The 12,091-nt window shown below is 37.9% G+C and overlaps 2 protein-coding genes across 6 annotated transcripts; both read right to left on the bottom strand.

Annotated features, from left to right (window-relative positions):
* Window positions 1-1,598: 1,598 nt before the first annotated feature.
* LOC120264344 (pentatricopeptide repeat-containing protein At2g41080) lies at window positions 1,599-3,808 on the bottom strand. Its single transcript, XM_039272152.1, has one exon. The coding sequence runs from the start codon at window positions 3,762-3,764 to the stop codon at window positions 1,797-1,799; it is 1,968 nt and encodes a 655-aa protein (XP_039128086.1). The 5' UTR covers window positions 3,765-3,808; the 3' UTR covers window positions 1,599-1,796.
* A 3,034-nt stretch (window positions 3,809-6,842) lies between these two features.
* On the bottom strand, window positions 6,843-11,547 carry LOC120264709 (phosphomethylpyrimidine synthase, chloroplastic). Of its 5 annotated transcripts, none has more exons than XR_005537528.1 (7): window positions 11,401-11,547; window positions 10,891-11,216; window positions 10,637-10,764; window positions 9,480-10,306; window positions 8,687-9,363; window positions 8,108-8,199; window positions 6,843-7,151 (listed from the first exon to the last, which is right to left on the bottom strand). XR_005537528.1 is itself a non-coding variant. In XM_039272533.1 (6 exons), exons 2-5 carry the CDS (start codon window positions 11,181-11,183, stop codon window positions 8,689-8,691), a joined length of 1,923 nt encoding a protein of 640 aa, XP_039128467.1. In that variant the 5' UTR covers window positions 11,184-11,216; window positions 11,401-11,547; the 3' UTR covers window positions 7,942-8,199; window positions 8,687-8,688. The 5 variants fall into 5 exon arrangements, 1 of the variants encoding a protein (XP_039128467.1); XR_005537525.1 differs by having other exon boundaries at window positions 6,843-7,906; XR_005537527.1 differs by having other exon boundaries at window positions 6,843-7,910.
* Window positions 11,548-12,091: the final 544 nt, after the last annotated feature.

The following is a 12,091-nucleotide window of genomic DNA, read 5'->3' on the forward strand; positions in this document are numbered from 1 at the left end:
ATTTTTCTCAGTTTCAAGAGTAATTTTACGGGGATGCTCCTACGTTTGACACACCGGGTTAGCGGGTTAGTAATTGTGTCAAATTTTATGAAATCTATTCATAATGTATAACATTACTAATGTGTAAAATAGCTTAGCTTTGAAATCATTAGGGTGGAAAGATCATAGGAAAGGATGGTAAAAAAAAAAAATTCAACTGCCATGTTGCAAAGGTGATTTGGTTTATTTATTTATTTATTTTTATTATTTTTGGATAAATCATAGATAGGATTGGAACCTCAATGCCACGTCCCTAATGTAGGGTACCACTACCCATTGTAGGGTAGTGTGGTCCAATTTATTTTCTTTTGGCTATGCACTCTCTGCAATAGGTACTTCCCAATTCTTTACAAGATTTAAATGTTTGTAATTTCAATCTTGGTTGCCTCATAAATCGAGTTTATTTATTATGTGTTCCTAATGATGCATGGTAAAATTTCTACTACTGATTTTCTTAATAGCATCAATATTGGCCCTAGGACCTTATGTGTTTTCTGCAATATTGAGAATGAATCCATTGAACACTTATTTCTTGAATGTCGTTGTGCTCAGCTGGTCTGGAATATAATATTCAATAACTTGGGCATTACTATTTCATTCCATGATACTATATCTGCTGGATTTTGGCTTATTGACTACAACCTTTCTATTCATACTATATCTGTCATAGTTGCCAGTATTTGGTATTTATGGAAAGCTCGTTGTGATGCCATCTTCAATAACATCAGTCCCAATTTCTCTAACATTGCTTCAAAGGTTGTCGCCCATGTTAAGGAATTTATGCAGGAGAACTCATCTTCATTGGGTCGCAGGCTTCTTCTCAACAACTTCTCCCATAGCAATGGCCTATTCCTCTTCTTTGCTCATCGCTGGAATGACAGCACCATGATTGGTAAGTTGGGATTTTTTGTTTCAAACTATGATTATGTTATCTCTTGTGTAGGGTGTTGTACGTTCAAGGCAGAGTCGCACTTTGAAGTTGGCATCAAAGCTATTGGCTTGGCAATTCAAACCTCGATTGATAGACAACTGGATATTAGATGTATTCTTCACTGCAATCCTGAAATTTCTCTTGCTCTGAAAGACGGTTGCACACCTGTATCTTGGAGACATGCACCGGCTTTTTCTAAAATCTCACATCTCCAAATTGCGGGTAATCCTACACTGATTGATATCCCTGCTAACTGGAACTTACCAGCCTCAGCTCTGGCTTCTTCTGGCAGCAACAATCATTTTCTTTGCCTCTTTCTTTCTGGCCGAGACTTGCCTAGATGGGTCATGAAGACATTCTCTGAGAATGGTTTTACTTTCTAGCTTTTTATTTTCCTTTTCTGTTGTTTTGTTTTTGTTGTCTTTGTTTGTTTTGTTCTTATTGGTTTGGGCTTGTAATCCTTGAACTTTGTAAAACTTTTTTCTTATTAATAAAATCAGCTCTCTTAGCTCTTTCCCAAAAAAATAAAATAAAATAAAATAAAATCGAATTTATTTATTTACGACATTATCAAGTGGCTGGATTTAATGACAGAATATGATCAGCTTAGCAATAACAGATAGCAACCTGAGACATGAAAGATTATTTGTTTATCAGAAAGTGAAGAAAAAAAAATATCATTGCAGACAAGCCATTGCATCTCTTCTTGTTGTGCAGAAAAAAAAAAAATGCGTTACAAATTACGATCACAAGGCTGGATCACAATGTTTGTGATTTATTCATTTTCTAGCAAAGATTGAAGTATTCAGTGAGCCATTCATTCAAATCACCAGTAATCCCCACATGAACATTCCCCATCCCTGAAGTGATGAAACCGACTGACGTCCCTCACCACAATCTCGCGCTCAGTAATCCTGGAAATGAATTTGATCGCGACATGACAGTCATCACATACTCTCAAATTTTTCATTACTCTAATAGGGGTCTCAGGAGGCATAATGAGAAGGGCGAATGCGATGGCCAGTTTCTCACTGTGTTGAGCCAAACTGAACTCTTTCTCCTCATCCTCCATGTCATGATAAACCATACTCCTGTCTGGAACGTATCCAAACTCCCTAATCTTGCTTATTAGTTCGTCCAAGAACCTATTGATTTCCCTCTGTTTTGGGTGCGACCTACCTCCCGTTGCAAACTGATGCACTTCCCCACCCTGAAGTTCTACCCAACTGATCCCGGGCTCCTTCCTCACTCGCCTCTCACGCATAGCCCTCCTAACATCAGAGACATCATCCCATTTCTCTTTGGTGGCACGAATATTGGAAAGCAGGACATAAGACGCCGAATCCTGAGGATCCAATCGAAGTACGTGTTCCGCCACCCTCTCCGCCATCTCCACCTTCTTGTGAGTTTTACAGGCGGACAACAATGTCTTCCATATGACAGCGTCGGCACTGACAGGCATAGATTTAATCAGAGCTTCCGCTTTGTCCAGACAACCTGATCGACCGAGGAGATCTACGACACAAGTGTAGTGCCTCAGAGTGGGTTTCATCGAATACCTGTTACACATGAGCTCCAAATACTCCATACCCTTGTCCTTCAATCCACTGTGGCAACAGGCATACAGCAAGCTCAAGAACGTCACTTCACTTGGTTCGATCCCATCACTGACCATCCTCTCAAACAACTCGATGGCCTCTTGCCCTCGTCCGTGGAACCCATAAGCCGCGACCATCGCACTGCATAGTACGAGGTCCAACCTATCAGCATCATTTGATTCACGAAAAACACGAGCCGAATCAACCAGGCAGCCGCATTTGGAGTACATACTTATGAGCGAACTCCTCACGGGCACCGCCGCATCGACTCCATTCCTAATCGCCTGCGCGTGAACTTGCTGGCCCTGTGCCAGTATGCCGAGATCGGAGCACGAGCTTATGACGCTCACAAATGTAACTTGGTCCGGCTTCAGTCCCGCTCTTCTCATGCAGCTGAAGTAGTCTACTGCGCCTTCCGCGTCCCCGTTCTGCGCTCTGCCCGTGATTATGGTGTTGCAGGAGACCGCATTGAGCATCGGCATTGCTTTAAACACTCCCTCGCCCTCCTCGAGGCGTCCACATTTCATGTACATGTGAGCCAGAGAACTCCCAACACAAGGGTCCGTTTCGTACCCACATACAACAGCGCAGGCATGAACCTGTTGGCCGGATGCGATATCTCTAAGCCCCGCGCATGATCTCAAGGCGCTGGCTAAGCCGAACTCGTCGGGTCGAAATCCCTGCCTTCCCATGCGAGCGAAGTATTCCAGCCCCTCTGTGTTGAATCCATATTGAGCCATACCCGTGACCATGGCGTTCCACGTGGCTACGTTCCTGTCAGGCATTTCGTCGAACAGTTGACGTGCAGCTTCGAGGTCTTCGTTTTGAATGAAGCCGCCGAGTAGGATGTTGGAGGACATGATGTTCTTGTGGGCCATGGTTTTGAATAGGGCGGAGGCGGTTGGAAGTTGTCGGAGCTTGGCGTACATGTTGAGGAGGTGATTGGAGGTGAAGCGATCGGATGCTGCGCCAGTAGTGATGATGGCGGCGTGGAGCTGTTGCGCTGGTTTGAGGGACTGGTTGGTGATGCATCCTTGGAGAAACTGGGACACGAGATTGGGCTCCAAGGAGATGCCGGGCAAAGTTTCTCTTCTCAGTTGCAGGCAATCCTCTTTGACTTTGAGAGAGCCCCGGGAACGAGAAATGACTGACTCGTCCCATCGGCGGCGGCTTCTTTTGGAGAGGATTTGGGCCATAAGCGCTTGAGTCCATGTGTAGGAGTGTCTCCCCGTGTCGGAATTATTTTGAAGTTACATTAATAAGTTATTTCTACTCCAACTATAAGGCAACATAAATACCTCACACGACCCATGTGGCACACATAATCTCTCTCCTAGTCAGCATAGTTTTTTTTTAAAAAAAAAAACAAATTCTTGAAATCAGGCAAAGTTTTTTCTCTCGGTGCTCCAACCCATCTTCCCCATTTTCAATGCTAGGGTTAGGGTTAGGGTTTTTGGTTCTCTTGATGGTGATGGATCTCTCGCCGGAGCCCGATGAGTGCATCCGTGAGTTCTTCTCCACCTCAAGCACATCGTCTCCGAGGATGAACGGCGCCGCCTGCAAGAAGAAGAGTGCTTACGGTTTGAGCGGGATCTCATGAAGCTTCAATCCGTTTGTACCTGCCATTCATGTCCTATATTTTATATTCTAATAAATCATAAACCACATACTAAATTTTCTTTCAATTTTTCAGATTTTTAGGGAAATTATTGACTTTGTTTGGGTTGTTGGAACTAGTTTGCAGTGTTAGTTTGCTATTTTGATTTGGAAATGGAAATGATAGGAGTGAGGTATTGAGATGAATGAGGGTGGAGTCGGCCACATAAATCTCGTCTCTTTGTAGCAAACTCGTCTCTTTCAGCACGTCTACGAAGGTGGAGTCGGCGTCGGCGTCGGTTGCAGCTAATTATATGCAAAGAAGAGTGGCGATGAAAAGAAGGGTGGGGGTGGTGATGAAGGATGCCAGCTGATTTCAAGAATTTGTTTTTTTTTAAAAAAAAACTATGCTGATTAGGAGAGATTATGTGTGCCACATGGGTCGTGTGAGGTATTAGTGTCACACGACCCATGTGGAGAAATTTTTAGAATATTTTTTAAAACATTATTTTAATAAATTAGCCAAATTGTGAAATAAAAAAGAATATTTTTAGAATATTCTATTTTAGAGTTAAAAATAGAGATGATGGTTGGAGAAATTTTCACTGTAGAAGCTGTATTTTTGAGTACTGAAGCGCTAAATATAGAGTTTTTTTGGGTTGGAGATGACCTAAATGATCCCGTTTTCCCTTATAAATAATTAAAAATAATGTCAAATTTACCATTTTACCTAAATTCGTAAATAATTTAAAACATACCTATTTTCGTAATTAAATAAAATATTTGTATTATTTTAAAAAAAATGACCAGATGAATCCATGTTTAATTAAAATACTTGCCAAATGGGGAGATGTTAAAGATATAGCCGAAACTTTTAAAATTAATTTGTATGTACAATAGATAAAGTCAAATTGTTTTCTTAGTTTTAGAAAAATTTATATTATAGTACATGGATATATTAGAATAAGGAAGAAAAATTTAAAAATAAATATTAAATGTAAAAGGAAGTAAAAATAAAAATCTAAAAAAAAATTATAATAAGAAAACTTTAAGGGGGCGTTTGGTTGGATGTAATTCTAAATACAGTGGATTTTTAATTACAATGTAATTAGAAATACTTGGTTTTCAAAATACAGTGCAGTCAAATCTTGTGTTTGGTTAGATGTAACTGAAATTATTGTATTATAAAATTTTATGTTTGTTTGAAAGGATTTGTAAATCTGTAATTGGAAAATGCATGCGTATATGTGTGTATATATGCATATATGTATATATGTATATGAGTATATTATATGTATAAATATACGTATATATATGTGTATATATGCATATATGTATATGAGTGTATATATATATCTGTATAAGTACATGTATATGTGTATATATATATATATGTATATATATGTATGTATATAAATATATATATATATATGTATAAGTACATGTATATGTATGTATATGTATATACATATATGTATATAAGTATATATATAGCTGTATAAGTATATGTATATACATATACATATATGTATACAAGTATATATATATATATGTATAAGTATATGTATACATATATGTATGTGCATATATATATATATGTATAAGTATATGTATATAAGTATGTATATGTATATGTGTAAAAGTACCTGTATATGTTTATATAAATATATAGATGTATATGTATGTGTATGTGTATGTGTATGTATGCATGTATGTATATATATACATTAGTTTTCAACTCTCGGGATTTGGTTTTACGCCCAATTTGGGCGTAAAACCAAATACACCAAAAAAACTATTGTGATGTAATCCCAATTACATCAGGATTTGCAAATACACTCAAACAAACAATGAATTTCATAAAGTAATATAAAACCAAATACACCCAAACAAACACACCCTAAAATGGCAAGTCCTATGCGCCAAAAACATCATAGCTAAAGTAGAGGCATAATGTTAGGGAGGCATTTGGTTGTAAAAATGGAATAGAAAAGGATTAGAGGGAAATGAAAATGAGAGAGAATATTAAAATTATTTAATTATAATAAATAAATATTTAATTTTAATAGCTTATTGGATCATTATATAGTTATTAATTACCTAAGTTAATCATATATCAAAATTAAGATGTTTTCTATAAAATATTAAATTGCTAATTATAAATTTTCATTTTTTTTTAATTATTATACTTAACATTAACAATTGAATGTTAAAATCAGAATGTAGAACATACTATTTTAAATTAAAAAAAATAAAATACAATACATGGCTTCAATGTTAGGCAAAATTGTCATTTTATCTTTATCATTAAAGAATAAAAAATTCTTTCAAATTTATGACACATGATTTTACTCCTTACTCATGCCTCACTCCCATGCATACACAGCCAAACAAAAAATTAGACCCATTCATGGCTCATTCCCACTCCAAGTATGGCAATCAAACACTCCCTTAGTTTAATAAGAGACCGTTGTAAAGATTATTTAATATGATAATCTTATTTCAAAAGGTGTCCCTTCTTTATTCATCCCAGTGCTATTTAAAAATAAATAAATAAATCAGTACCATTAAGAAGAAACAAGAAATTAAGAAAAAAAATTCAAATAACAAAAATATTCTAAGTGAATATAATCAATATATGCACATACTTGACTTCAGGCCCCATGCAACACACAGAAAATCTAAAATCTAAATATTACTTCATAAAAATATATATAAATATTTGTCACGCGCTTGTTTCTTGTCAAACTTTGTACATACTTAGGCAATGAAGTTCAAACATCTAAACCATAACATTTCAAACGTGATAAATGTGATGCTTGATGTCCGGATGTAACTCTACAGGTTTGCTCCAGAAAGCAGCAAGATAAGCCTAGCGAGAACTCATCCACCCATCCACCTGGCTACCATCAAAAGAAAAACATAGAAGCACTGAACATTCCCCTCGCAGGTATTACCCTGGTCATGTTCAAAGGGACTTTCGCAGCCTGCACCAACATTTCCTGGCTGCTCAGAGATCCATCTATTGCAATAGCTAAAATACATTACTCAAACTGCTTAAGTTTAAGCTTTAAACAAAGGGAAGAAACCGAGAAGCCTGATTACTTCACAAGCTTTAGTAAAAGTGAATTTTTGGGCTCACATAAAACCAACTGAAGCATATGAAAACTATCTTATATATGCTGCCCAAACATGTGTTTTCCACTCCCCAGAATAGAGGGATTATAACTCTTGAAACAACACTATTTTTTCACCCTATATGATGCATGGAGAGTCTAGAATTTACAAGTAATTGCATATAACCTATTACAGACGCTATGCATCTTCTACGACCCCATAGATCCATAGTAATCAAAGACAAACAAAACCACACCAGTGATAAATAACTTCACATCTTAAGGGAGAACTTATCCTAGTAATCCTTCAAATCTAAAATCTAGTTCACTGGATAATAATGCTGTTACCTCCTGTTGTTGAGAGGGAAGGTCAATCCTACTCAGAACTTAGAAAGATTAAAGAAAAAAAAAAGTGCCGTTCAGATCAAGTGTTCAAATGGGTTTACTTCCCAGTAAGCAACTTCAATGCCAATGCCAAGAAGTGTTGAATCAGCTAGCTGGAACCATGGGATGCATGTTTCCCTGAACATTCACAAAAAAGGAAACAAAGAAAACAATTGCACACTCCCTACGCAGGCATTATCCTGTTCAGGTTCAAAGGGACTTTCTCAGCCTGCTCTCAGCCCCTGTCTTAAACCAAAATGGCATGGGCAGAAGCAGATGCAGGCACCCCCGGTGCAATTTCTCATCAATAAATCATTCAATATAAATTTAGTAGAACACAAAAGGAAGTCACTTGTCCATGTAAAAGTTCAACTAAAGAAGAATAAGTGATAAACAAAGCAAAAGATGCTTTGATTATTCAACTGATTATTCTTTAACCTTACCAAGGCTCCATAAGAATGGCTCCTGTCCACTAAAACAAAATAAAGCAACACCAAATCTTCTAGCTCCAAGAGAATCGTACCCACAATTGTCCCTGAGAGTGAGAGAAGATAAAATGAAGTCATTGCTGAGTATAATAAGATTTATGCTCTGCTTTAATATGATCAACGGCCATTTTTGAAATGTGCACAAGCCAAGAATATTAACAATCAGAACCTTCTGTGGCATGTTGCCCGACGGTAACTTCAGCATTCAAAAAAAAACACAATGGATTAAGGTTTGGAGAGTAAGTTGGTGATATACAAAGTTTGGAACGTGAGCCCACCAAAAGTAAACTTGGTTCTATCAAAAAACTTCCTAAAAGGAGGCAGCCTTTGATATGATAAGAGCCCCATGGTTCTGAGTAATAGCATCAGATAATCATGGGTAACCTAATGGACATACTCATATGACCGATGCTACGGAAATTGTGTTATCGCCAAATTTTCAATCAGAGAAGAAAAATATTCTTCACCAGTTTAGTTCTATTGGAATTTAACATAAAGCCAAGGAAATTACGTGATGGCCAAACTAATGCACACCTTCATTTGCGCAAAATGTAATTTTCTGGAAGGTAGATTTCACCCCCAACTTCCCCATGCTGCTCACCGCTAACAGTTTTCTTGGCAGCTAAAAACTCAGCACTCATGGCATCCATTCCCCGTTGCACAGCTTCCTCTGCAGTCCCATATCCATGTTCCTCAGCATACCTCCGCACATCTTCTGTGATTTTCATAGAGCAAAACTTTGGTCCGCACATAGAACAGAAATGTGCCAACTTGGCACCCTCTGATGGCAGGGTTTCATCATGGAAAGCCATGGCAGTCATAGGATCTAATGACAATGCAAACTGGTCCATCCACCGAAATTCAAATCTTGCCTTACTCAGAGCATCATCCCAAGCTTGTGCATGAGGATGGCCTTTTGCTAGATCAGCTGCATGAGCAGCTATCTTGTATGATATAACACCTGCCTTAACATCATCACGATTCGGCAGACCTAGGTGCTCCTTTGGTGTGACGTAGCAGAGAAGGGCGGTACCAAGTGCTCCTATATTAGCAGCACCAATGGCTGAAGTGATGTGATCATATCCAGGAGCAATATCAGTAGTCAATGGACCAAGAGTATAAAATGGTGCCTCATTGCACCATTCCAACTGCTTTTCCATATTTTCAGGAATTTTATGCATAGGAATATGTCCGGGACCTTCATTCATCACCTACATAATAACAAAAGTAGCAGCAACAAGACAGTTTCATTCAAACTTCATCACAACTATCACTGATAACAAATATCTAAATGTTATTTGAAAAAAGATCTTATTAATGAGCATACCTGTACATCCTTCTCCCATGCTCGACGTGTCAACTCCCCCTGTGTAAGAAGCTCTGCAAACTGAGCAGAGTCATTGGCATCATAAATAGAACCTGGTCTCAATCCATCACCAATCGAAAGTGCCACATCATATTTATTGCATATGTCAAGGATGTCATCCCAATGCTCATATGCAAAGTTCTCTTTGTGATATGCCAAGCACCATTTTGCATGAATAGATCCTCCTCTAGAAACAATACCAGTCATCCGTTTTGCTGTAAGAGGGATGTAACGAAGCAGCACTCCAGCATGGATTGTGAAGTAATCCACACCCTGCTCAGCTTGTTCAATAAGAGTATCACGAAAAATATCCCAGTTGAGATTTTCTGCGATGCCATTCACTTTCTCAAGTGCTTGATAGATAGGTACAGTTCCCACTGGCACTCCAGAATTACGTAAAATCCATTCACGTGTCTCATGGATATGCCGACCTGTAGAGAGGTCCATCACTGTATCAGCACCCCACATTGTTGCCCATTGAAGCTTATGCACTTCTTCTTCAATAGAGCTTGTCACTGCTGAATTTCCGATATTTGCATTGACTTTGACCAAGAAGTTCCTACCAACAAGCATAGGCTCCAACTCCAAGTGCTTCTTATTAGAAGGGATGATAGCACGCCCCCGTGCAATCTCTGAACGCACAAATTCTGGGTCAAGCTTCTCACGGGTGGCACAGAACAACATCTCTTCAGTAATAAGACCTTGCTTGGCATAGAACATCTGCGTACATCTGGGTCCACCGAAGTTCTCTCGTTTGTCAACCCAGTCTTTGCGAATCTTGGGAAGACCTGTTACACAGTTCAAAATGAATCAAGGAAAATTTGAATGAGACCAACAGCATTCTGAGAGATGAAGCTTAAAAGTTTAGCCATTTAGAAGGCTGAGTTACAGGCATGGAACAAACCAAAACATGTCTGAAAAACAAAGCAAGTATATATAGCCACACACAGCTGTGGAAGCTAAAACTAATAAAGCAGACTCACACGCACACATTCAGTAACAAATTGAAACGAAAATTGAATAGCACAGACATAAAACCGTACCGTGAAAACAAACATTCGCCTAATAAGTATCAATAAGCATAGGAAAGAATGGTGAAGATGACAAAGAAAATTTACCAAGTCGCGGATCAATGTTTTGTGGGCCACTGGTATCATAAGTGTCAAAGTATCGGTCCTCTCCAGATAGATGGATCCTTCGAAAGGGAACTTGAAGCACATGTCCCGTTGGTTCGTGAACAATTTCACTGCAAAACAAGGCAAAACAGACATTTTTTTCTTCTGAGAAAAAAAAAATAAAAAAAAGGATTGGATGGAAACAAGGTCAAGTTAAGTCACGTTATGTATGGGGATGAACATAGTTGCAAAGGTACCTGTATTCCTTGGTGCTCTTGGGAAAGCATTCCTGGAAGGAAGGAAGCGGGAGAAAAGCAGGAGAGTCAGGATCAACAGTGTGTGAGATATGCCTCCTCCTGTCCTTCACTTTTGATGTTGTTGAATCATCACCATCATCATCATCGGTGGAGGAGGTAGTTAAAGTGGCTCTGGGACCAGAATTCCTGAGAGTGGGCAAGCGTTCAAATCCAGGCAAGAAAGATCCCCGGTGAGAAGAAAGATAGATGCCGTTCTTCAAGGCACAGGTTAATGTCGAATTAATGCACGCCATTGGCACTCTGTTCCCTAACCCCTATCCCTGCTCCTGCTGGGACGAAACAAAGCCAAGAATGAAGATGACGACTAAGTTAACAACACGCCATTCAATTCTATTCTAATCTATATTTCTATTCTATCTCTGATTGTTTGGGAATTGAGATCCCAATGAACATCATCCGCCCGTCACTGAGAGGACTAACGGAAAGAAAGAAAGAAAGAAGAAAACTTACCGGTGAGTTTATTTTTTAGTTTTCAAACCTAGATTAGGCTATCCCTTCCGATGTGTTTCAGAAAGGAGGAAGCTGCCACGCACATATATCGATTCCTTGCAGATGAGATATTTTCCAGATTTTTCTTTTCCTCTGTTACGGGTGGCGACACGGTCCTTCAACAAGGACCACAATTTAGCCCTATCTTATCCCTTTGCTGTTGTACTAAGACCATCTCCAACCTTACACCCAAATCCCAAATTTAGGGTGGAATTTGAATGTAGAGTACTCCAACCCACACTCAAATCCCACCCCAAATTTGGGTTTCTAGATAATCTAGACCCCAAATTTGAGTCACACTATCTGAACTTCAAATTTGGGGTCCCACATTATTTTTTATTTTTTATTATATTTTTATTTTTTTATTGTTTTTATTATTGTAATGAAAAATATAAAATTATTATTTCATTAATATAATTATAAGTAGTTATTTATAATATTAATTTGTGTGTAATTAATTAATAATCAATAATGATAATTATTTAATTAATAACTAAAATTGATAATTATTAATATATAATAAATTTATAAAATAGGAATAGTTGAAATTTTATTGAAAAATAACCTTAATAAAAAGCTAATACAATGTAAAACTAATTAAATTAAAACTAATATTCTAGTAAATCACTACAGACTTTCACTATATTATCGA

This window comes from Dioscorea cayenensis, chromosome 7, assembly GCF_009730915.1.
Source record: "Dioscorea cayenensis subsp. rotundata cultivar TDr96_F1 chromosome 7, TDr96_F1_v2_PseudoChromosome.rev07_lg8_w22 25.fasta, whole genome shotgun sequence".
Classification (NCBI taxonomy): domain Eukaryota; kingdom Viridiplantae; phylum Streptophyta; class Magnoliopsida; order Dioscoreales; family Dioscoreaceae; genus Dioscorea; species Dioscorea cayenensis.

Coding starts and splice junctions, on each gene's coding strand:
- LOC120264344 (XM_039272152.1), bottom strand. CDS start 3,764: ATGGCCCAAATCCTCTCCAAAAGAAGCCGCCGCCGATGGGACGAGTCA.
- LOC120264709 (XM_039272533.1), bottom strand. CDS start 11,183: ATGGCGTGCATTAATTCGACATTAACCTGTGCCTTGAAGAACGGCATC. Junction 10,765..10,890: donor AAGAGCACCAAGGAATACAG/GTACCTTTGCAA, acceptor CTTGTTTTGCAG/TGAAATTGTTCACGAACCAA. Junction 9,364..9,479: donor CATGGGAGAAGGATGTACAG/GTATGCTCATTA, acceptor GTTATTATGTAG/GTGATGAATGAAGGTCCCGG.